The sequence below is a fragment of the Pseudochaenichthys georgianus genome, chromosome 9 (assembly GCF_902827115.2).
Source record: "Pseudochaenichthys georgianus chromosome 9, fPseGeo1.2, whole genome shotgun sequence".
In the NCBI taxonomy this organism is placed as follows: Eukaryota; Metazoa; Chordata; class Actinopteri; order Perciformes; family Channichthyidae; genus Pseudochaenichthys; species Pseudochaenichthys georgianus.
Genome location: NC_047511.1, coordinates 25,720,357 through 25,741,602, shown reverse-complemented (window position 1 = coordinate 25,741,602; position 21,246 = coordinate 25,720,357). Strand labels below are relative to the sequence as shown.

General features: G+C 40.6%; 2 protein-coding genes across 2 annotated transcripts in view; both read right to left on the bottom strand.

The window, feature by feature from the left end:
• pgm5 (phosphoglucomutase 5) overlaps positions 1 to 18,890 on the bottom strand; it is a 30,112-nt gene extending 11,222 nt beyond the window's left edge. Inside the window, exons 1-7 of the mRNA XM_034091099.2 lie at positions 18,038 to 18,890; positions 15,307 to 15,469; positions 15,020 to 15,166; positions 14,800 to 14,925; positions 14,494 to 14,684; positions 13,295 to 13,449; positions 5,231 to 5,346 (exon numbers count right to left, since the gene is read on the bottom strand). Coding sequence (XP_033946990.1) covers positions 5,231 to 5,346; positions 13,295 to 13,449; positions 14,494 to 14,684; positions 14,800 to 14,925; positions 15,020 to 15,166; positions 15,307 to 15,469; positions 18,038 to 18,295 — 1,156 coding nt within the window. The 5' untranslated portion in view covers positions 18,296 to 18,890. The remainder of the gene's footprint in view (positions 1 to 5,230; positions 5,347 to 13,294; positions 13,450 to 14,493; positions 14,685 to 14,799; positions 14,926 to 15,019; positions 15,167 to 15,306; positions 15,470 to 18,037) is intronic.
• A 1,003-nt stretch (positions 18,891 to 19,893) lies between these two features.
• foxd5 (forkhead box D5) lies at positions 19,894 to 21,244 on the bottom strand. The gene has a single exon (XM_034091842.1). It carries the CDS (start codon positions 21,100 to 21,102, stop codon positions 20,056 to 20,058), a length of 1,047 nt encoding a protein of 348 aa, XP_033947733.1. The 5' UTR covers positions 21,103 to 21,244; the 3' UTR covers positions 19,894 to 20,055.
• Positions 21,245 to 21,246: the final 2 nt, after the last annotated feature.

The following is a 21,246-nucleotide window of genomic DNA, read 5'->3' as shown; positions in this document are numbered from 1 at the left end:
AGGAGAAACTAATTATCGCTGTAGCAAATCACCCGGTTTTGTATGACCAGACCCTCTTCACCTACCGGGATACAAACCGGAGGAACCAGGCATGGAGGGAGGTGGCAGAGACAGTGGGTGAAACTGGTAGGTTTTCGCCTGTTTGGGGAGTTTATATATATACATTGCTCCCATAAAATCCCCGGGGGTTTTTGCTTAGTATGTCGGGGGCGGGAGATTCATGTGATTGGTTGTTGGTCGCATTGCTTGAATAAAATCCCCAAGCTACAGACACGCCCAGCTCCAAGCTTTTTTTGAAGCTGTAGTGTGGACGCTCCGTGACGGTACGTCCACACAGCAGCTTCAGAAGAAACTTCCACCGCTTCCAACGCTTCTCTGCCCATTGACTTTGAATGGGGATGACGTCACTTTGCCTCGCTTTTCGCCGAACTGCATTGTGGGGGAGCGAAGCGAAGATTTCCAGGATGTCCAGGATCTCCAGGATTCCAAAGTTGAGCAATGTTCAACTTTTGAAGCTGAGCTGGAAGCGCCAGCCAATCAAACACGTTTATGCAAATCTGACAGTAGAAGCGCTAGCCAATCAAACCGCGTGTAAGCAGGGAGAGCCAGACCGCAGTTCATTTCCTCATATTCCAAACGAGAAATTACGGTAGCAAATCACCCGGTTCTTTACGACCAGAACTATTAACGGGATACAAACAGGAGGAACCAGGCATGGAGGGAGGTGGCAGAGACAGTGGGTGAAACTGGTAGGTTTTCGCCTGTTTGGGGAGTTTATATATATATATATATTGCTCGCATAAAATCCCCGGGGTTTTTTGCTTTGTATGTCGGGGGCGGGAGATTCATGTGATTGGTTGTTGGTCGCATTCCTCGCAAAAAATCCCCAAGCTGTCAGACACGCCCAGCTCCAAGATTTTCAAGATTTTTGAAAAGCTGCTGTGTGGACGTACCGTTACTGTCGATTGACTTTACAGTGATATCTGCACTACTCATCGACTAAAAAACACCAGATTATCCTTGTTAATTACACAACATTGATTGGTTTAAATTGTATGCAATGCTTTGTATTTTTCCCCTTCGATTCGGAGAAACACATATTTTTTCGAAGTAAAGGATGGCAGAAGACACTACACTACCCAGAATCCCCAGCTATCGTTTGGACTACACCATGTGCTCTGTTTGACAAACCCCGTGATAGTCCTCAAGCTCTGTGATTGGAGAGTGTGCTCCGAGGGTTACGCCGAGCTTCGAACAGCACTTGAAATGGGATGGAACCATGGCAGACTGTCCAAAACTGGATTTGAACGGGTCCACCGCGTCGCCCACGTCCCCAGAACTACACATGCTGGCTATTCTGTTTCGCAACATGTTCTCTATCTATGGCACGTCTCTACTGGGAGTTGTAGTTTTAAAAGACGTTTTCGTATTTCCCATAATAAGAAGTTGCCAGTATTCAACTGTGTACACCCCTGGAGGTTTAGGGGATAGGAAACACTCACATTTAAAACATATAATTAATAAATGGGTGAAAATTGCTTGTGCCCATTATGGGCAGTATTAATATATATACCCACATGCCAGCTAAGGTCAGAAGAGCTTTATTTAACAGCTGGTCTTATGTTTGTGACCCCTCCTGTTGTTCATTGATTACATTACATTACATTACATTAATTGATAAGCCTGAAACATGCACTTGTCAAGGTTCAGAGGCACATTTTGCAAATATGGCAGTAGCCATCGATCAGCTTAAGATAAGATATACTTTATTGATCCCAAGTTGGAACATTTGCGTTACATCAGCATGTGTAACAGTTAAATATGCAGTGGTGTTTATTTGTAAATCATTTAGTATAATCACACAAATTCTGTGTTTTATATTCAACAATTCTGTGTTCTTTATTTATTGATTGTTCAATACCTGACAAGGCCGGAGATGAAATATCTACATACATCTTATAAGAGTATAATACATTATGTATAATATCAGTTAAAATAAGTGCTTCAACATAGTTAACATTGCTGGAGGTATGCACAAATATTGATAGATGTCTTGTAATGCACTATTGAGGAACCTGCGACCCAAGTTTTTCATTCAGTGCAGAACTACACCATAGTTGTGTAGGCCATATATGATATGTCAATAAACCTTAGAACATCTTGAAATCTTGAAAGGGATGTGCAAAATAGTCATTATATACAGTCTTTAATTAACTATTAGTAGAGAATAACGAGTAATGAATATACTTTATAGGGATTCTATTAATATCTAATAATAACAATAATGAAATTCAATAACATGCTTTAACCACCAGGTGTCTCTTTATATCATCTGTGCACCTTTATGGTGTAAATACAGCCTATCTACCAATTGGATCAAATATAAAAGTCAGCCGAATTAGTGTTGATACTGCAAGGAGACGTATTGTGTGAAAAGAAATGTAAGATGTTGTTGAATGGCTGATATATTTATAATCCACGTCACGTTTTCAGTTCCTCATGTTTGTCTAGAAGTCTTCTCATCAGGGCTCTATAAATACAGAACTACGGCAGATATGTAATATTTAATGCAGCCGAACCGTGTATTACAATGCCGTTATGTGATGACTTTCAAAGAGAAAAGCAAGCACACTCGGAATAAAGTATTATTTTATTTTTTTTAAATGTTTTCGGTCTGTTTCCGGTATTTGTTAATGACGATGTGCTCTGAGATGTGAGACTGGAATTGCACAGGGGAAAATAACGTAGGCTATCTTTAGATGCGGATTTTGTTAAAGTAATATGTTTGCGCTGTGGACCAACACTATACATTGACGGGGAAGAGGGTAGCAATAAAGATAACACCATTAAACAGTTACACAACATAACAGAAATAATATCGATAGCAGCGTCCCTAGCAACCACGTTGGTAACAATGAAAACGTTATGGACGCTATTTCCTGAAGTAATCTTCGTAATAACTAGCAAACTAAAGATCATGTACATCCACTGCACACATAATCTGAAATAACAACTCATATTTCTCGCATCAAATGACATCAAAACGCATTTTAACGGCCAAACTAACTTTAAAATAGGCATTTTCCACCGAGAATAAAACGAAGTTCGGCCATGTTTTTTTTTTCTGCAGGGAGAAATTTGAAGATCACGTGACGTCAAATAGAGCACATGGTGTAGTCCAAATGATAGCTGGGGATTCTGGGTAGTCTAGTGTCTTCTGCCATCCTTTACTCCGAAAAAACATTTATTTCTCCGAATCGAAGGGGGAAAATACAAAAGCATTGCACACAATTTAAACCAATCAATGTTGTGTAATTAACAAGGATAATCTGGTGTTTTTTAGTCGATGAGTAGTGCAGATATCACTGTAAAATCAATCGACAGTAAGGGGAATACTTACTTCCGGGTCTACAATTCTCCGTTATCCAATGAGAATGGACGCTCACATTGCCTTTAAGGGCAGCTGACACAAACGAATGCCGTGCTTCCATGAGCATCCATAGAAGCATATGGACATCCCGGAAAGCTGAAAATGGACGCGAAGGGTCCCCCCTTGCGTTGAAAATGGACGCTAAGGCCCCCCCCCCTTGCGTTGGAAAAAGCCGACACAGGGGACTTGACATAATGTCAACATAGGCCGACCTGGGAGTGAGGATGTGTTGCTTTGATCGTGAAAAAAGGAGGTTGCTGATGTCCAAGCTATGGATATCTCATTTGTTTTAGGGAGACCGGTTTGCTTTAAAAAAATAAAAATGTAATACACAACTATTATTTGTTTGCCTACATACTTTCTTGACCCGTTTAGCTTTGTGCCTATTCATTCTTTTCCTCAGCAGAGCCCAAATGTTTCTTGGGAGAATGCAAATGAGTCTTTTTTTTCAGATGGCATTTAACTGCGTGTTGTGAGTAATAACTTCTGTCAATGGCCTTATCAATCTGCAAACCAGTGAAATACAATCAAAGTAACAATAGAACAACTACATAAAGTGTTACAGAACTGGTTAAATCTTCACTTGCAATAGCTAAGGCTGTGCTGGACAGAATATGTGTATGAGAGGTAGTAAGAGCAGGAGTGGAGTACAGCTCTGATGATTTACTGCTCTGGGCTCTCGCTGAGCTTTTATCCTTACATGGGTAGACAACGAGTAAGCTCTCGCAGTCCTCTGTTCTCTCGCATGTCTGCTCTCTTTATTTCTCTCCACCATGTCAATACTTCTCATGTTTAAACTCTCCCAACTCCTTCTTTCCTACAAGCTTCTCTTCTCTTCTCTCTTCTTTTCATACCTACTTTTATGTTTCTTCTCACGTAGAGCTTAAGATAACATCTTCAATTAAACCAAGATGAATGATCGAATGAGAGTGATAAAATTCAAATTAAATTAGCTTTAGAAGGATGTAGGGAGAAAGTGAAACAAAGGCAGAGGAAAATAAAATGTGGAAAGGATGTAGAGGGAGGGCAAAAGCAGATGTGTGTGCATTTTTTGTGCATGCTTATTGTTTATATTTTCTGACCACGTATGTGTGTATCTGCGTTTGCATTCATAGACAACATTGCCACTGGAGGCCTGCCTCCATGTTGCAGTGATTCAGGGAGCCCCGTCTCCTTTTATAGCAGAAGAATGGAGATTATTTACACATGCAGTCAGGGTCACAGCCCTCACATCTATTATACAAGTCTGACTGGATGCACTGCTAACAACTCTGGACATGAAACAGGCAGGGGAGTGTGTGAGGAAGAGAAAGGAAAAGGGACATTTTGAGAAAATCTAAAAGGAAATGCTGATTTCCTAAACAATTAGATCCTTTTTCAGAATCAAGTTTATTGCCAGGTACGTGGCAACAAATACAAGTAGTAGTCAAAGGATGATAACGTTTTTTTTTAAAAGCCTAGGTTAGTCAAATGAAGGTTAATAGCTGCCAACTTCTACAATTTCAATTGAATTTACAGAGTTTTACTGGACACTTTTGTATTTGTCAGCAGCAGCTGGCCAGCGCAGTCCTGGCCTTGCAGGCACCTCAACAACAGTTGCTGCTGAGAGGAGGGTATTTCCGTGTCACCCACCCACTCATATTTCCCAAGCTTGTCAATGGATTAACATCAGTTTCCTTCTCTTCACACGGTAAAAGGCTGCTTCTGCTATGTATCTATTCATCTGATTTCTGTATTGATGACATTGAGTATGATGAGTGAAGTAGTTTGGATTGTGTGCTGTAGCATGACAGATAGTACCTGTCCCAAAGCTCTCCTCCCCGCAGAGGGAACAACGCCCAGTATCCATCAGGTTCCCAAAGTACCTCCAGCCTGTAGGAGTCTCATACAGCGCCAGTTTCATGGCTTTGGCTACCCTGCAAACAAACAGAGACACAAAGAGAAACAAAGCTATTACTCTATGTTCACAAGAATACAATGGATTTATCTCTCTCTAATATGTCCCGCCAGCCTTTCTCAGTTATGATATAGAGATAAACTTACAAACCATGATCTGACCTTTGAAATAAAGCAAACCAAATGTTGTATGACGAGCCTCATCTGCCAGCAGCTCATCCAATAACTTAATAAGGCAAAGGCAGCGAGAAGAAAGTGAGTTAACCTTTTAGCTGATGTTTGCTTTGAATCCGAGCCATGAAGGAGAGCGAGTGTGTGTGTGTGTGTGTGTGTGTGTGTGTGTGTGTGTGTGTGTGTGTGTGTGTGTGTGTGTGTGTGTGTGTGTGTGTGTGTGTGTGTGTGTGTGTGTGTGTGTGTGTGTGTGTGTGTGTGGTGTGTGTGTGTGTGTGTGTGTGTGTGTGTGTGTGTGTGTGTGTGTGTGTGTGTGTGTGTGTGTGTGTGTGTGTGTGTGTGTGTGTGTGTGTGTGTGTGTGTGCGTGCGTGCGTGTGCGTGTGCGTGTGTATGTTTAAGTCCTAGGGAGGGACAAAGATGAAGTCAGTACAATATGTGGAAGGAGAGGTGAGTGCAAAGAAACAGACTAGAGGGGAAAAGGGCAAATAAAAAGACTAATACAACTTTTTTTTTTTTTAAATGAGCAGAAAAGTAACTGGCTTTATACAATGGAATTATTAGTAACATGATATAATATATTTTACAATAGGGTTGACACACGTTGACAAAACCTAAAATAAAATAACATGAGAATAAATTAGCCTCAATTCAAATCAAACAGATCAGAATACTTAGACATGCGACCACCCCGTCTTCTAGCTAGCATCAACTAAAAAGCTGTTCATGGGGTTTTCTGTCCATATTGTCAACTAACTATCATTATAATTATGGCAATTTACATTCAGTCATAACATATGAGTCAGCTTTTGAGGAGCAGTATCTTTGAAGGTGCCATAATCAACATTTGAACAACAATGGAGACTAGTATGTGAGAGAAGTCACTTGTAGCGTTGTACCATTATCACTCCTATCTGCCTCTCCCTCAGCTCTACAGAGCATTTCAGCAACTCTCATCTCATTGTGCTGATTTTACAACCCGCACATTTTTCGGTTCACTCTTAATGCTCTCATAGCATAATTTCTAGCAGCAGGCAGCTGTTCTCAGCGAACAAAAGCTCTGATATACCATGCAGACAAGGTTTGTGTTGGTTTTTACAACCTTTATTCTGCCTACCAGTCGTACAGTGGTCAAACAACCACTTAATGCAAGTTAATAACAGTAAAAATAAAATATTGCTTATATAATGTGCACTAATTACATTGTTGACAGTGTGGAAAGAAAGCATTGATAGAGTTTTTAAACTTCTATGAGTTCAGATATTTAGAAGTTTAAAAAGTGGGGTGTGGTTCAGCAGGGGATATTGGACTCATTATCTGCATATTTCTAAAACACTGGTCCATTGTGTCCTAGAACTTAGTGAGAAATGTGATAGCAAAAAGATGGAGAAGGACTCAGAAAACCTCTTGAATAATGTTTTATGAAGTTACCACCCCGAAGCCTGCTTGCAGAGATATTTAGTTTCTAACGGCGAAACAGTGTCCTTCTCATTCCAAACATTTCACTCCTCAACCACACCTCCTCAGTAACCACTGCAACATGTAAACACAACTCCCAGGGCTACAAAATGCCGAAATAAATATTAAATTCAATACAAAATTGTTGTTCCTTCAGAAATAAACATGAACTGTCAAACTCATAAGCTTATACTGTGGGATGCTGTTACAATATATGAGGATGTGGGTAGATTTCAGAGTTTGAAAGTGGTCGTACAGATCCACCCAATCATCATGCACATAAATAAACTTCACAGTGCCCAGCACAGTTGTTTACATGAGGATGGGATAATTTACCAAAAAGAGTAACTAGCTTTATTCCCCTCTGGGGAAGCCAGAGCTGGAACGGAAAGCCTGGCATTCCTAAATGAAAACAGAAACTCTGGCCTTCTGACAAGCCTTTGACTTGTCAAACGGCACGTACGCAGCCAACATAAGCACGACCCCTAGCAGCGCTGTTTTTGTTGCAAAATGCAGGAACTCAACAGTGTGAAAATAGTGCAAAATAGGTTTGCCCAAGTTTGATAATTGCCCAGGTGGGCCTTACCTGGACAACAGCATCACCACTGGGGTGGAAAGCCCACTCATACTCAGACATAGCCTTGATGTACAGACACACACCCAGGGAAACAGGCCTAATCAACAATCCCTTTTCATTCTCATTTAGATTCATTAGTAAACACTTCTTGAAGTCAAACAATACATGGAACTATCATCATAATCAAACCATGGCTCGGTTGATGCTGCTTATCTCTGGCAGATGAGTATTTCTGGAGACACAATAAGGAAGTTTCTGTTTAGGGCTGCTATCCCCCTTGTTTAGGTGTGACCACTTTACTGTAAGGCTTTATCAATGTCCATTATCATACACTAGAAACAGGCAGACTTAGTATACAGAGTCAATGTGTGCTCAAGTTACTTAATCATGCAGCTTGAAGGCAGAAACATAAATATTGTATTGATTTTTTTAAATATGTTTTTGTTCTGAATATAAGGATTGACTATGTGTGGAAGCTGGACTATGCCTTCAGGATAATTATGTTGTCAGTCGCCACACATTTCATTGATAGGTCAAAATAACTTATATAGGCATGTAAGTTTGAGTGTGTGGTAGAATACATATCAATATCATTGTAATCGTAATTAAAAGTGCCAGTTAATTTTTATAGATTTTAAGTAATTTTCAGAATTTCAAAACGTAAATGGTTTCATAAAATGATGAACTGTTCCAGCAGTGCAATACAGTTTATATTGAATACACATACATATTGCAAGATGGCTGGTGCAACCTTTCTCATGCTGGAGAATACTACAGCAAGAAATGAGGCGACAATGAAAAAATAAATAAAAATAGTACCCATCCTGTCTGTGGTTGAAATTCAATTGAACAGAGGCAGAAAAGGTCCATCATTATAATCCTTTGACCCCTTAAGGTAAAAAGCAGTCAGATATTTTATAACAACGCTCAGCTTCCCTCCAACTCACTCACTCACTCTCTGGGCTCCCGGGATTATAAACACACAAACTGATCCACACACTTACAGTATGGCTTCACTGTCAATAAACACACACGTTAAAGCAATACCTCCCTCGTTTTCTCTCTAGACCTATCTTTGTATCTCTCTCATGCATCAAGAAATATTAAGCAGTAATGTGAGGTATGAAAATCTCTACATCTGCGGACTGAAATACTGACAGCTTTTGGCCTTGACTCGATATTTCACCAAACATAGCGTCCAGCGGCCTCTCTCCTCGCAGCTTCTTTTGAAGAGAGCTCATCCCGGAATTACCAGCTTAAGAATGGTATTCAGACATAAAGCCTAGCATGCTGGGGCTTTACTTGGTCTTGAAATGTTCTTCTTGACCTTAACTAGAACCCCTATCTCGACAACGCAGACATGTAAAACACTAAAGATGTTGCCTTGGTTGCCAACTCGGAAAATTCCTTCAAAATGAAGAATGCAAATTAAAATTGAGATGATTTCTGTAAATGGTCAAAGCTGTTACCTACACTGTTTTTTGGGATTAGTATCAAAATACTTTTGAGACATAATTTCAAAAACTGTGTCAAAATATATATTTATCATAATAACTTTGTCAGACTGAGAAGCGTGCTTGCTGGGTCAATGTTTGATTTGGCAAGATTCTGCAAATTGCTCTCTATCAAAATACTTGTGTATAATACCACATTTAAGCCTGATGACAGCATTTCACATATTTCTCTAGTAGGTTTTATTAGCATTTCTTTGTTTTTTTTCACAGCTCCACAAATGTACTAAGTCTTGGAAACTTTACATGGTAACACACAGTCCTACCAAATTGGTCTGATATGGTCTGCTGTAAAAGTGAAAATGCCTATAATCCACCCCAAAGTACACTATAACAATTCAATCCAAAATAGCAGTATCATTCAGGTTGTATTTCTTTAAGGAGGTTTAGGTCTCGAAAAGGTCAAACCAATACACAAATAGGATTACAAAATAATGCAAGTATGTATTTATTGTCAAATAAACTAGTAGGCTATGACAGACGGACTGCACACCTTCGACTCCACAGGTTGTCATGACAATTTAGCAAGCACAGAAGTTTAAAAAAGCTAAAAACAATGGACACTTGGTTGAAGGCAGAAAGCAGAATGCAAAAACCAAACCCACTGAAAACAGTCATCCAGTTTGAAGGGACTTTAAATGACATAATGGATGAGTAGGGGGGTATCTGTAGTTGACTTCTTCTGATGGGGCTGTGGACCTAAATTGGGCCACGGGTCTATAATAGGGCAATTACTTCATGTTGCAAGCTTCAACATCTGAGCCAATCGTTTGTGTTTATTCTTTTGCTATTTTTCCAGCAAAACATTATGAAAACATGATACAAATACCACAATACTCAAGGGGTGCATAGGATTCAAATGAATCCACAAAAAGCACAGACTGTGGTAGTAGCACTTAAAATGGCTTAAGCATTGGCAGCTGTGAGACAATATAATATTTTGATTGCCTTGGTCATCCTAACAACTAAAGAAATGGATGAAGAAAAAATAAAGAACCAATTTGAGCCACAACATCTAAAGGAGACATATAATAGTCTTTTTTTAGGTTTATAACTGTATTTCAGGTTTCTAATACATCATATTAGACAACTAATTGTGGTGTTCAAAATACACATTTGTCATCCTGTCTGAATATACCTGTAGATACCTGTCTCTTCTAGAAAAGGCTCAGTCTGCTCTGGTTGGCTTGCGAGAATAATTTCAAAAGGTAGTTCTGTAGTTTCTTGAAATACTTAGAAGAGGGCCGCCATATTTAAATGCTCATGCATGCATTGTAGGAAGGGAACCAAGTCTGAATAGCTTGTTTATTCCCATAATTTCTAAGGGAGGTAGCCCACAAAAACAGACAGGATTGTTGTTTTTTTCAGTTTTTGTTTGGTAGACACTACAGACATCTATGTGCACATTGCACCAGCACAAGTTATTTTTGTCATGACATGTCCTCTTTAACATGTAACCCTTCTCCTTCCCTCTGCTAATCAGATAGTCGGTACAATAACTGGGACCTCACCCTGGCTAACAAGAGGGTCAGCCTCTCTTCTCCTTACATCCTCTAGAACGGTTAAAGGAGAGGCAGATGTTTCCTTTACCAATATTTCCCTCCCACTCTCTCTTCCTCCGTCCCCTCCCTCTATTCATCAGCCTTATTTGTAATATGTGAGAGAAACACATACAGTACATAAAAGCAGACAGACGGACCTCTCCGACACATTTGACACCTGTAACTCATGTAAATCTGAACTCAAACACATTCTCTCTGTCGTTTTACCTTACTCCCCTCTGAATACACACAACTACATACAGTATATATACACCGTCACATTTATCAAGGCTTTAATAACACAGTTTGCTCGACTATGCATAAACAGACAGCAGGGAGGGTTGCTCAGTCTAAACACTCACGCAGACACACACACACAGGTCCTATCTCCCCTAAAAAGGCCTACACTTGGGCTCAGTCCAGGGTCCAAGAACACACTACTCAGTACTTCAACACTGCAGATATGTATATTTCCCATCCAGAGAAAGAAGTGTTACATTCAGGGAATTAGGTAGGGGATATCAAGCTGAACAAAGTGACCCTGTCCTGAATGCGCCAGTGAAATATGGTTTGACAGAGACAATGTATTTCTGACCAAGTTTTTCAGAGAGCCCAGAGCATGATATTGTCTGTGGTTTAGGTATTATCTGTAATCATTTTGTAAAGAGTCATTTCCATTTCTCAGGAGATCTTACAACTAAGTTTCAAGGAAATTAAATTAATGCCATCATTAATACAAAACACCAAATATTGAGACAATAGACAGTAGACTGTGTGTGTGCTTCAGGCAAAGAGGAGTCTGAAGTGTTTGTATGTGTATGTGTGCGAGTCTCTACTCTAAAATGATAACCAGTAATCCAGTGATGTAACACTCACATATCTAAGCAGAATCTCTCTCTTGTAGCTGTGAAACCCAGAGAGACCATGATTAGCAGTGAGGTCACTTCCTTGATGTCTGATTGTGCTGACATACCAATTCATGCACTCGCACTCTCACACACAAACAGACATATGTCAACCTATGAATCCTGTTCACAACTCTTATGGCGAGCAATGTGTTGGCTATACCAATACTGACAAATATGTGATGCTCTTATAATGCATCAAACAGCAAGGATGTGGAAGTGAATGTTTCGGATCCATCAGTCAATATTGACATTCGAGTTATTTAACCATGAGGCCTCCCTCTTTGGGATTCTTAAAAAAGACCATATGACAGACTCCAATGCCCGTCTGTCTTCCAGGGATCAAGGATACTGTGATGAATGAGCTGACAGCTACACATTTTTGCTACAGTTGTCTCTGGGATTAAAGTGTACAAAAACGTACATCTGAAATATTCTATACATTAACGTTTTAGTGGCATTAACCAAACTATATCGTTAACCTAACCATAGCTACCTCTATTAATTGAAAAATATATGTTTCTAAATAAAAAATGAAGCAAGTAAAGCACTGAACATCTTTTTTTACTAGGACAATACATTTGTTTTTGGTAAAGTCAGTGAATTATTACATATATGAATAGGTTTGAAGGACTGATGATCATTCATGGAGAAAAACATAATCTATCTTCAATACCAACTAGAGTAGAATTGTTCTCGTTCACTCTTGTACTGAATGACACACTTCTATGGGGCGGCGTTACGTTCATTGTGTGTCACTGCTGGGATCCCTCCTACTGGAACAATGTTAATGAGGGTGACTTTAGCAATGATCACATCCTTTCACTCAGCACCCGGTGCTCGCCTCTAGTCTTACAGAACAGACAATATTTATAGGTGGTGAGTAAATGTGTGTGAGAGGGTTGTGACCTCACAGTCTTATTCATAGAGGGCGAGTCTTAATCTGAAAGTGTGGCCCCTCTCCAGAGATTGGGCTGCTTGAGGAGTTTTTCTAGAGAGATCGAGGTGATGTGACAGAATTCAAAAACATAAACTGCAGCGTCCCAGGAAGTGTCAACATGAGGAAATGTCCCTATGGTGTGGTTCCTCTAATTTATGGCATTTGATTGATGCAGTAGTTTTACTTTTTGCACTGCTGTGTTTGTAACTTTAGAGATATATTTGTGTGCATTATTTCTGATGCATCAGCCAAACAGCTCGCTGCACCCGCACTGCGAGGGGGACACAAGTTCCCATCAGCAAAAACACGTGGGTTTGCTATCCTGGCTCCAAAATGGTGGAATGAGCTCCCCATTGACATCAGGACAGCAGAAAGCTTACACATCTTCCGGCACAGACTGAAAACTCATCTCTTTCGACTCCACTTCTAGCGATAGAACTATTAACAAAGAACTGCTAACAGAGCACTTATATACTAATAAAGGACTGGCTTATCTAAAGCCAGTTGAGTAGCACTTGAAATGTTTGGCTCTATGAAACCTGATATACTTATATGATTCTGTTTTCTTCAAGGTTGTGTCTTCCTGGTCGAATGTACTTATTGTAAGTCGCTTTGGATAAAAGCGTCAGCTAAATGCAATGTAATGTAATGTAATGTAGTGCATGAAGCTGATCTGGTAAGTGATCTTGGCTGACTTTAAATTGTTGTTTTATGTCTCTGTCGTCTTTGACTCTGATAAAGAAAAAACAACAGCATAGAAACCTTGGTCAGTTTGCCCTATAAACGGCTGTATATCAATCTCCAGTCCCTCTTCCCCTTGAACTCCTCAGATTGACTCCTGAGAGTGTGTGCAAGTGTGTGTTGTACCTGTCGAGGGCGGTGCTGGTGGCCATACTCCTGGCAAAGCCCTTGACTCCCAGCTGTCTGAAGTAAGGGATGGAGGACAGGTTGGCAGCCATGATGGCCACAGAGTCCGATGGGTTCACAAAGAAGCCATTTTCTCCCAGGATCATATACCGGTCCTGAAAGCAGCACAATATGGTACAATGTGAGATGAGTCATACATTTAGAATTGCAATCAGACTAAACCTACTAATAACTTGCTTCTCGGTGCCACAGACTTCCAATGTTCCCCAAATGATTAAACATATAATATATCAAATTCAGCAGAACGTTTGGGTTGACATAAAAGCAGTAAGTCACATAAAAGTGAAAAAAAAGGTTCTTTTTGCCAACAATCAAAATGTCCTTTTAGAGTTTGTGTATAATATTGGTTACAGTATTATTAAACAGCGACCGATCCTGGTGGGAGAAACAGAGCAGATATGACACAATTCTCTTGACTAATTTACTCTGCAAAGTGTGTGCGTGTGTGTGTATGTGTGTGCGTGTGCATGTGCGTGTGCATGTGCGTGTGCGTGTGAGTGTGTGTGTGTGTGTGTGTGTGTGTGTGTGTGTGTGTGTGTGTGTGTGTGTGTGTGTGTGTGTGTGTGTGTGTGTGTGTGTGTGTGTGTGTGTGTGTGTGTGTGTGTGTGTGTGTGTGTGTGTGTGTGTGTGTGTGTGTGTGTGTGTGTGTGTGTGTGTGTGTGTGTGTGTGTGTGTGTTAAAAATGACTATTGGATGACATTGTGGAAAAAGTGAGCTGCTTGTTGGATCATCATGGATACAGTATTATTCAACCCCCATTGCTTGTCTTCCTGTTATCAATGAGCAAAAACAAATACAAAATAAATAATTCGCTCTCTTGTATCTATGGGTGGAGCCTAACTTCATTAATTCAGTCTTAATCGGTGAAAACAAATCTGAACATTAGTGACCTACCTAAACCAGGATATGTAATGGCATGTAAGGTCATTTATTTAGCACAAATCAATTACCTACTAATATTTGTAAACAAAGCTAAACCACCAAATGTTATCAACGTTTTCCAAACTCCACATAGAAAATTAAGAGTAACAAAAAGGTATTGCTTTATGGCTTGAGGCATATTTACCACCCTTATCACACTTTTTCATACAAAGAGAATACAAGTGGATTTAACAAATGCTTATCATCAGATGTCTTACCCCATCTGCGTCAAATGCAGCTCCAAAGCCCAAGTCCCCTCCTTTCATGGCTTCTACCAGAGAGGTGGCGTAGATCAGGTTGGGCTCCGGGGGTCGGCCCCCAAAGTCCTCCAGAGGGACACAGTTGACAGCAGAGTTAGCCGGAGCTCCCAACTCTTCACACAGGATCCTACGTATATAAGGGCCCATCACTAGAACAATACATCAGGGGAGGCGAGGAGAGGAGAAAAGACAGCAACAGTTTACTCTTCAATAACATTGACAACACTAAAGGGGTTACATACGGTAGATGATGAACTCTCTCACCTCCGTTCATGGCATCTATGTGTATCTTGAGCTGATCTGGTCCTGTGAGAAGACTTTTAATGGCACTGAAGTCAAAGATGTTTCTCAGCAGCTGTAGATACACCTCAACTGAGTCAACAATCTCCACTAGAGACACAGAGAAGAGATCATTTGTCAAGTTGTTTTGGTTGTATGCATTTGTGCCTTAAAGAAAGAATAAAGGAGTGCATGAGGGTTGTACCTCTGAATGGTTTGAACTTGTTCTCCAGGTCAAATTCTTGTCTTCCCAGCCTGGACAGATCAATGTGGAGGTCGGGGCAGATGGCATACTCCTCAAGTGTCCGGCTCACCTGGCAGATCCTCTCCATCACTGTGTCCGTAGACGGTCCTGCCCAAGAAAGAAAGACTTACATTCATATGACTTTCAATGGCATTCATTTCGGTCATGACTTCTAACCACTACATTTGACTCGTACATTCTCCATTGGAAGAAGCTATGGGAAAAATCATTAAACAAGCAGTCCTCACCTCCATTTGCCACATTAAACTTGATTCCAAAGTCTCCACTGGGGCCTCCAGGGTTGTGGCTAGCTGTGAGGATGATCCCACCGATGGCCTTGATCTTCCTGATGATGCAGGAAACAGCGGGGGTGGACAGGAGGCCGTTGTGGCCGATAACCAGACGACCAATCTGCAAAGCACAGATTATAAAGAGAAGAAAAGTCAGATGTCACCTAATGTAATGCTTTCTGGGGATCATTCTGTTTTGTTGCTGCCTCAAATGTTTCATAAATTCTGGTTAATATATTTGGAAAATTGCCCATCTAAGGTGGAATTTATTTTCCTACACTGACCTGAAAAAGTTCAAGAGCCAATCTGTCCAACTAGAACTAAAGGCAACCATGGCCCAAAGCATCTCCAGCTTTAAAAAAGCAAATGATCTGCCCCAAGAGGGTTCCAAAATAACAGAGCTGCCCTCTTTATTTATAATTTGTATGCTACATTTAAAGTGGCAATACCATCAGCATCCCATAATTCCCCTGCATAACAGCTATTCTAAATAAAAGTGTCCTCACTGCAGAGGAATTTATTCTCCTTACGTCAGTGGATCCTCCTAACATCCGGCAAGTTGTATTTGTAAAGAAAAGTGAGGGACAACCCGAATAAATGTACTCTTCAGAACATATTTAGCCTGTTCTGTGTTTAACCGATGTATAACTTCACTTGTTTATATTTCTGTAAAATCATTGTCCATACTTTATTTGTAAAACTTGTCACTGTCACTTTATTTTTTAGATGCTTTTATTTTGAAAAGTACGTTTTATTTTGGTACTCTTGGCACCTGCACATTTCTGCAGACTCGCGCTGCTTTCCTCAGTTAGCTTCAGGCCCCACTGAGGAGAAGTAAGTGGAACGAGTGTGGTGTCATAAATGTTGTATTTTACATGTTAATAGATTGTTTAATGTTACACTTCACACAAGCCAAACCTATTTGCAGTTAATATCTATATTTTGTCGTGTGTGACTGTAGTTTATATAATGTGCAGCGCTTCAAACAGTGTTTGGGAGCTTTCTAAAGTTTAGCTATATGCTAACCTAACATGTGGGTGTTTTCTTCCACTGAAGGTGTGAAGTTAGAAAGCTGATGAAGCCATTTCCTGCTTTAATTATTATATTCTGTATTTTTGTGTTTTGTAACTGTAAATTGTATTGTTTGTTATGTAAGTGTAAACTAATGGTTATATTTGTGTATATTGGTTTACAAAGAAAAGCCGGTTTGCCACCATGGATAGATACATCTGTTAATTGTATTATTTAGAACTGTATACTTTCCTGAGTTAGCTTCAGGCCCCACTGAGGAGAAGTGTGAAGTTAGAAAGCTGATGAAGCCATTTCCTGCTTTAATTATTATATTCTGTTTTGCACAGAGAATAAATCCTGGTTGGCAAGAAAGAAGTCGTTTGCATTCAACACAACGCAGAGATCACATGTGGCGTCAAACCAGACCGGTTACATGTGTAATAATTTAAGAACATGAATGATAAATGTTCTGTTTGCTCACCATGTTTGATATTATTCAATAACTAGTGGTAGAAACATAGTCCATAATGTGTGGGTTATCTGCAACTGATGCTACTATCTTGACTTTTGGTTCAATGCCATATAAAGGGGATCCCCAAACGCATAATGTTTGGCCCTGGAGAGAAGGAAGAGCGAGAGACGGGGAACATACGTCGGCAGGAAAACTGAGCAGGATGGATGGAAGTGCTGATAAGGCCGACATCTAGGGACATTTGGCCGGGACAGCAGAAAAAACAGACTGATCTCGAAAAACACATTATATTCTCTTCAGATTTTCCTTTGAAACTCATCCAAACCAATCACAGAGATCTCCGAGCCAGCATTTTAAATGAGCTGTGGGGACTTTCCTCACTCTGTCTTCCTATTTTCATTTATTTGTTGACATTAAACACATATTTGGGATAGGTTTGCATGTGTTAATATCACACATTATTACTTTAACCTAACCTAAAGCTTTCAAGTGTGTGCAAGAAGTAGTAGGGGTGATCAGTCATAATTGAAATTCTGGACAAATGTTGACCAATGCAATGCAGTGTCTTCATATAATACATTTTGACAAGTCCTTCTCACTATGTTTTTAGGAAGTTGTGTAACAACTTCTCAATCTAGACGAAGTTAGGTCACCTTATCGCTGTTCTTGTTTAGACTTTGGCAGTGCTTCCCTTATTTAAAATTCAATGTTAAGGTGCATATGAGTTGTTAGCAAGTCATAAGTATTGATTTTCACTTCTCAGACTTTTATTATCATAGTTTTAAAGACCTGAAGCTTTACCGTATAGTGCAGTAAAGATGAGAAATATATATTTTTAAGATAACATTTAGTTTTGATTTACATTTACTACACAGGTAGTCATAATACTACCTTTGTAAACACTGTACAACTTTTAAATCATTAATGGCAAGTTTATTTATCCATGTTCTTAGTTACAGTTCTTAGTGTACTTAAATCTTATTTGGATTTAACTTGCTGATAACTTATTATTTGTTGTATTGTCATACATTTTTACTTACTTGAAAAGTGAAAATAGCTTTCACTCCAATATATGTATTTAACACTTAAATAAATATAATTGAAACGATGGTCTTGTGGATAGTAAGAAGTGTTTCCAGAACCCAAGTTGACATAATGCAACACATGTTATCCAGTCTCAGCGGGGCAGTCCCCCTCCCTGCTTACCCCGTTGGCAGCTGCCATCTGCACGATCACCTCGGTGGCAGCCCGGCTGAAGTAGCGGCCGTCGCTGCCCACCACCATGGTGCAGCCCTGCCGGTCCCGCAGGTCGATGGAAGACAGCAAGCTCTGGATGTAGTTCTGCAGGTAGTTCTTCTTCCCCTCGAACACCGCTGTCTTCCTCCGCAGCCCGTTGGTACCGGGCCGCTGGTCCTCGAAGGGGGCGGTTTGGACCGTCACCACCGGGATGGGACTCGTCTCCATCCTCCACCAGATGGGAGGACGTGGATCAAATAACCTGAAGTTGGTTATTGAAGTTTGCTTCTGGTGATATTCGACCACTGAGTAAAAGTGGTCTTAGTTTGGAGAATAAACAGCACTTGAGGGTCCTGTCAGGCTGAAGGTGCAGTGTCCCAACCGAGGAGGGGTGACAGTAGGCTAGTCCCGCACAGGGATGGCAGGAAACAGCCAGCCAGCAAAATGTACTCACCTCGGCGACTTCTGTTGTAGCCTACAGAGCTACACCCCTCAGCACTGGAATGAACACCCACCACTCTCCTCTGCTGTCAGACCTCCCTCTTTTCCTAATAAGCCTGAACAACTGACTAAAGAAAAAAAAGAGCAGGGAGGGCCAGAACCTTAAGGCCCACAATCAGATGAGCCCCATGGACCAAAATAGACATTTGACTGATGGCAGAGGGGAATTGTGTTGGAACCGGTCTGCAACCGGACACTGTTTGTGTCTGTGCTGTCCACACTGCCCGGTATAAAGGCATATAAGCCTGGCAGGCACATAGGACTTTATAAGTATAGCATGACAACGCAATGAGCAAACCTGTACTTCCTGATAGTAAAGTTTTGAATTGTCACTGAAATTTAATTTGTTTCACATCTCCATCTCTACTGAAGTTTATCTCCGTAACGTTTTAGTAGGCATATTATTTTTAAATACAAAAGTGTAATCTGTGACATTGCATGTATTAGTTTGCAATCCCTTTAAACGTCTGGGTTAGGCCATCACTGCAAGTATGAAGGACACTGTGTTGAAGCCAAAATCTGGTAAACAGTGCCACCTTGTGACAGAAAGGAAGAAATAAAGTTATCTTAAACATTCAAAAATATGTTCCTTCCACAGCAAACAAGAAACCTAACAGATATTTGGTATCTATCATTTATAATTATTAAAATATATTCTAGTATTAATTATATAGTTCTAATATAAAAGTATGGGCTTTTATTGTTAAAATCAAGAGCAATAAATGCAGAAACAGTCTCTTATTCTTTATCAAATCAACAAGTGTCTTGGGGACATTAGTTTAGAGCTGGCATGATTTTAATCTGCTGGTTAGAAATGTTGTTTTACGTACATTTTTTCAAGATGTTATCTCAATAGTTGAAACTCCATAACAACATTTTGATTGTGTTTTAACCAGGATTTTTGACAATTTTAATCATCTTTAAATATCAATAACAAATGACAGTATAAGTGAATATATTTGACTTGGAGAATATAGAATTATTGAGAGTTTGGATTTATACATATAATATTTTGGAGATAATGTGAAATTATGTCAGAGAATTTAACTTTCATACATTGACAGCTTATGCATCATCGACGATAATATATGTTTCACTACATGCTATGGAACACAATACTTATCAGGGGCTTTTCAAATGTATTAGACTGTTGTTATATTGTTGTTCTTACTTTTATATTTGGCATTGGCCTGACCCAAACAATGATGATGTAACTAAAATAGTGCTTTAAGTAACCAAAAAAGAGCATGAAACATCAGATATTTTACAGATATTTATTTTCACAAGTTAATTAATAACAAAAACACACAAAACGCTTTCCACTGCAGCATGTATCACAAATATATTACCAACCATCTTATTAACAATTATTTCATTTAAGACATGAATTTGTCACATAAATATCATGCAATTAAAACATTTCTTTAAGAAACAATCTACACCAACTTGTCTTCACAAAGCATCGAACACACAGACACTGTGAGGCTTCAGTGATGGTAAGAGAGTCTGAGGTGCTCGTTTCTCAAAGGAGCATTGCTCAGCATAGCAGGAGGACAGAATGGAGCCTGCATCAGCGTGGGGACTAAACGGGCAGCAGGGCCAGACATCAGGTGACCGTACCCGAGAGAGCTGCGAGGTGGATTCAGGTTCTGTGCACTGAAAGGAGAGGGCTTGCTCATGATGCTGTCAATGCTGAAGGAGCATTTTGCCTGCAGGCGAGGCTTTGGCTCAGCAGGGTCTGTGGAGCAAAGCTGAGCTCTGAAGTCTTTAGGCCCGTTGCTGTTCCCGTGACTGTTCAAAGTTTGTGGTATAATGTGATAGGAAGAGGGAGGCATCATAATGCCCTCCTGCAGAGGCATGTACCGAATAGGAGCAGCGGATGGGGGGCTTACCTGGCCCTGTACGCAATACGGTTGCCCGTATGGCCGGTAGCAGTTCAAGTTGGAGTAAAAAACAAGTCCGTCTTTGCCAAACTCGGGCTGGTTTCTCTTGAAGCGCTTCCTGCGTCGAAGGAAGCTGCCGTTGTCGAACATGTCCTCTGAGGCAGGGTCCAGAGACCAGTAGTTACCTTTGCCCGGATTTCCGGGCTCCCTCGGGATCTTGATGAAACAGTCGTTGAGGGACAGGTTGTGCCGGATGGAGTTCTGCCATGCAGGGAACTTGTCTTTGTAGTAGGGGAACTTGTTGCTGATGAAGTCACAGATGCCACTGAGCGTCAGCTTCTTGACCGGGCTCTGCAGGATGGCCATGGTGATGAGGGCGATGTAGGAGTAAGGAGGCTTCACAGAGCTGCTCTGGGCTTTCCTGGACAGCGGGGCGTCTGCGCAGAAACTGTTCTCGCTTTCCCCCGACGAGTCTGGCTCGGAAGAGTCAAATTCAGCACCAGATTCAGCCGAGGAACCGGGGTCCGTAGAGCACTTGTTTCTATAAATACGCACACTGGTAGGCTCGTCCTCGCCCACTATATCAATCTCATCCTCTTCTAGAAGCGAAGCAGGGTGTTGTGGAGCCTCAAATTCACCGGAGAGAGTCATGTTCACACGCAGAGTGGTCAAAAACGCGTAAAAACTCTGTGCCAAAGCTGCATTAATGTTTCGCCGTGCGTAATACCAAAAGGCCTCTGATCATGCGTAAAAGCGCATTCCTTCCTTAAACCTTGTTTACTGGCTGTTTGCTGT

Excerpts from the sequence above, each read along its gene's own strand:
- foxd5 (XM_034091842.1), bottom strand. The coding sequence starts at position 21,102 with ATGACTCTCTCCGGTGAATTTGAGGCTCCACAACACCCTGCTTCGCTT.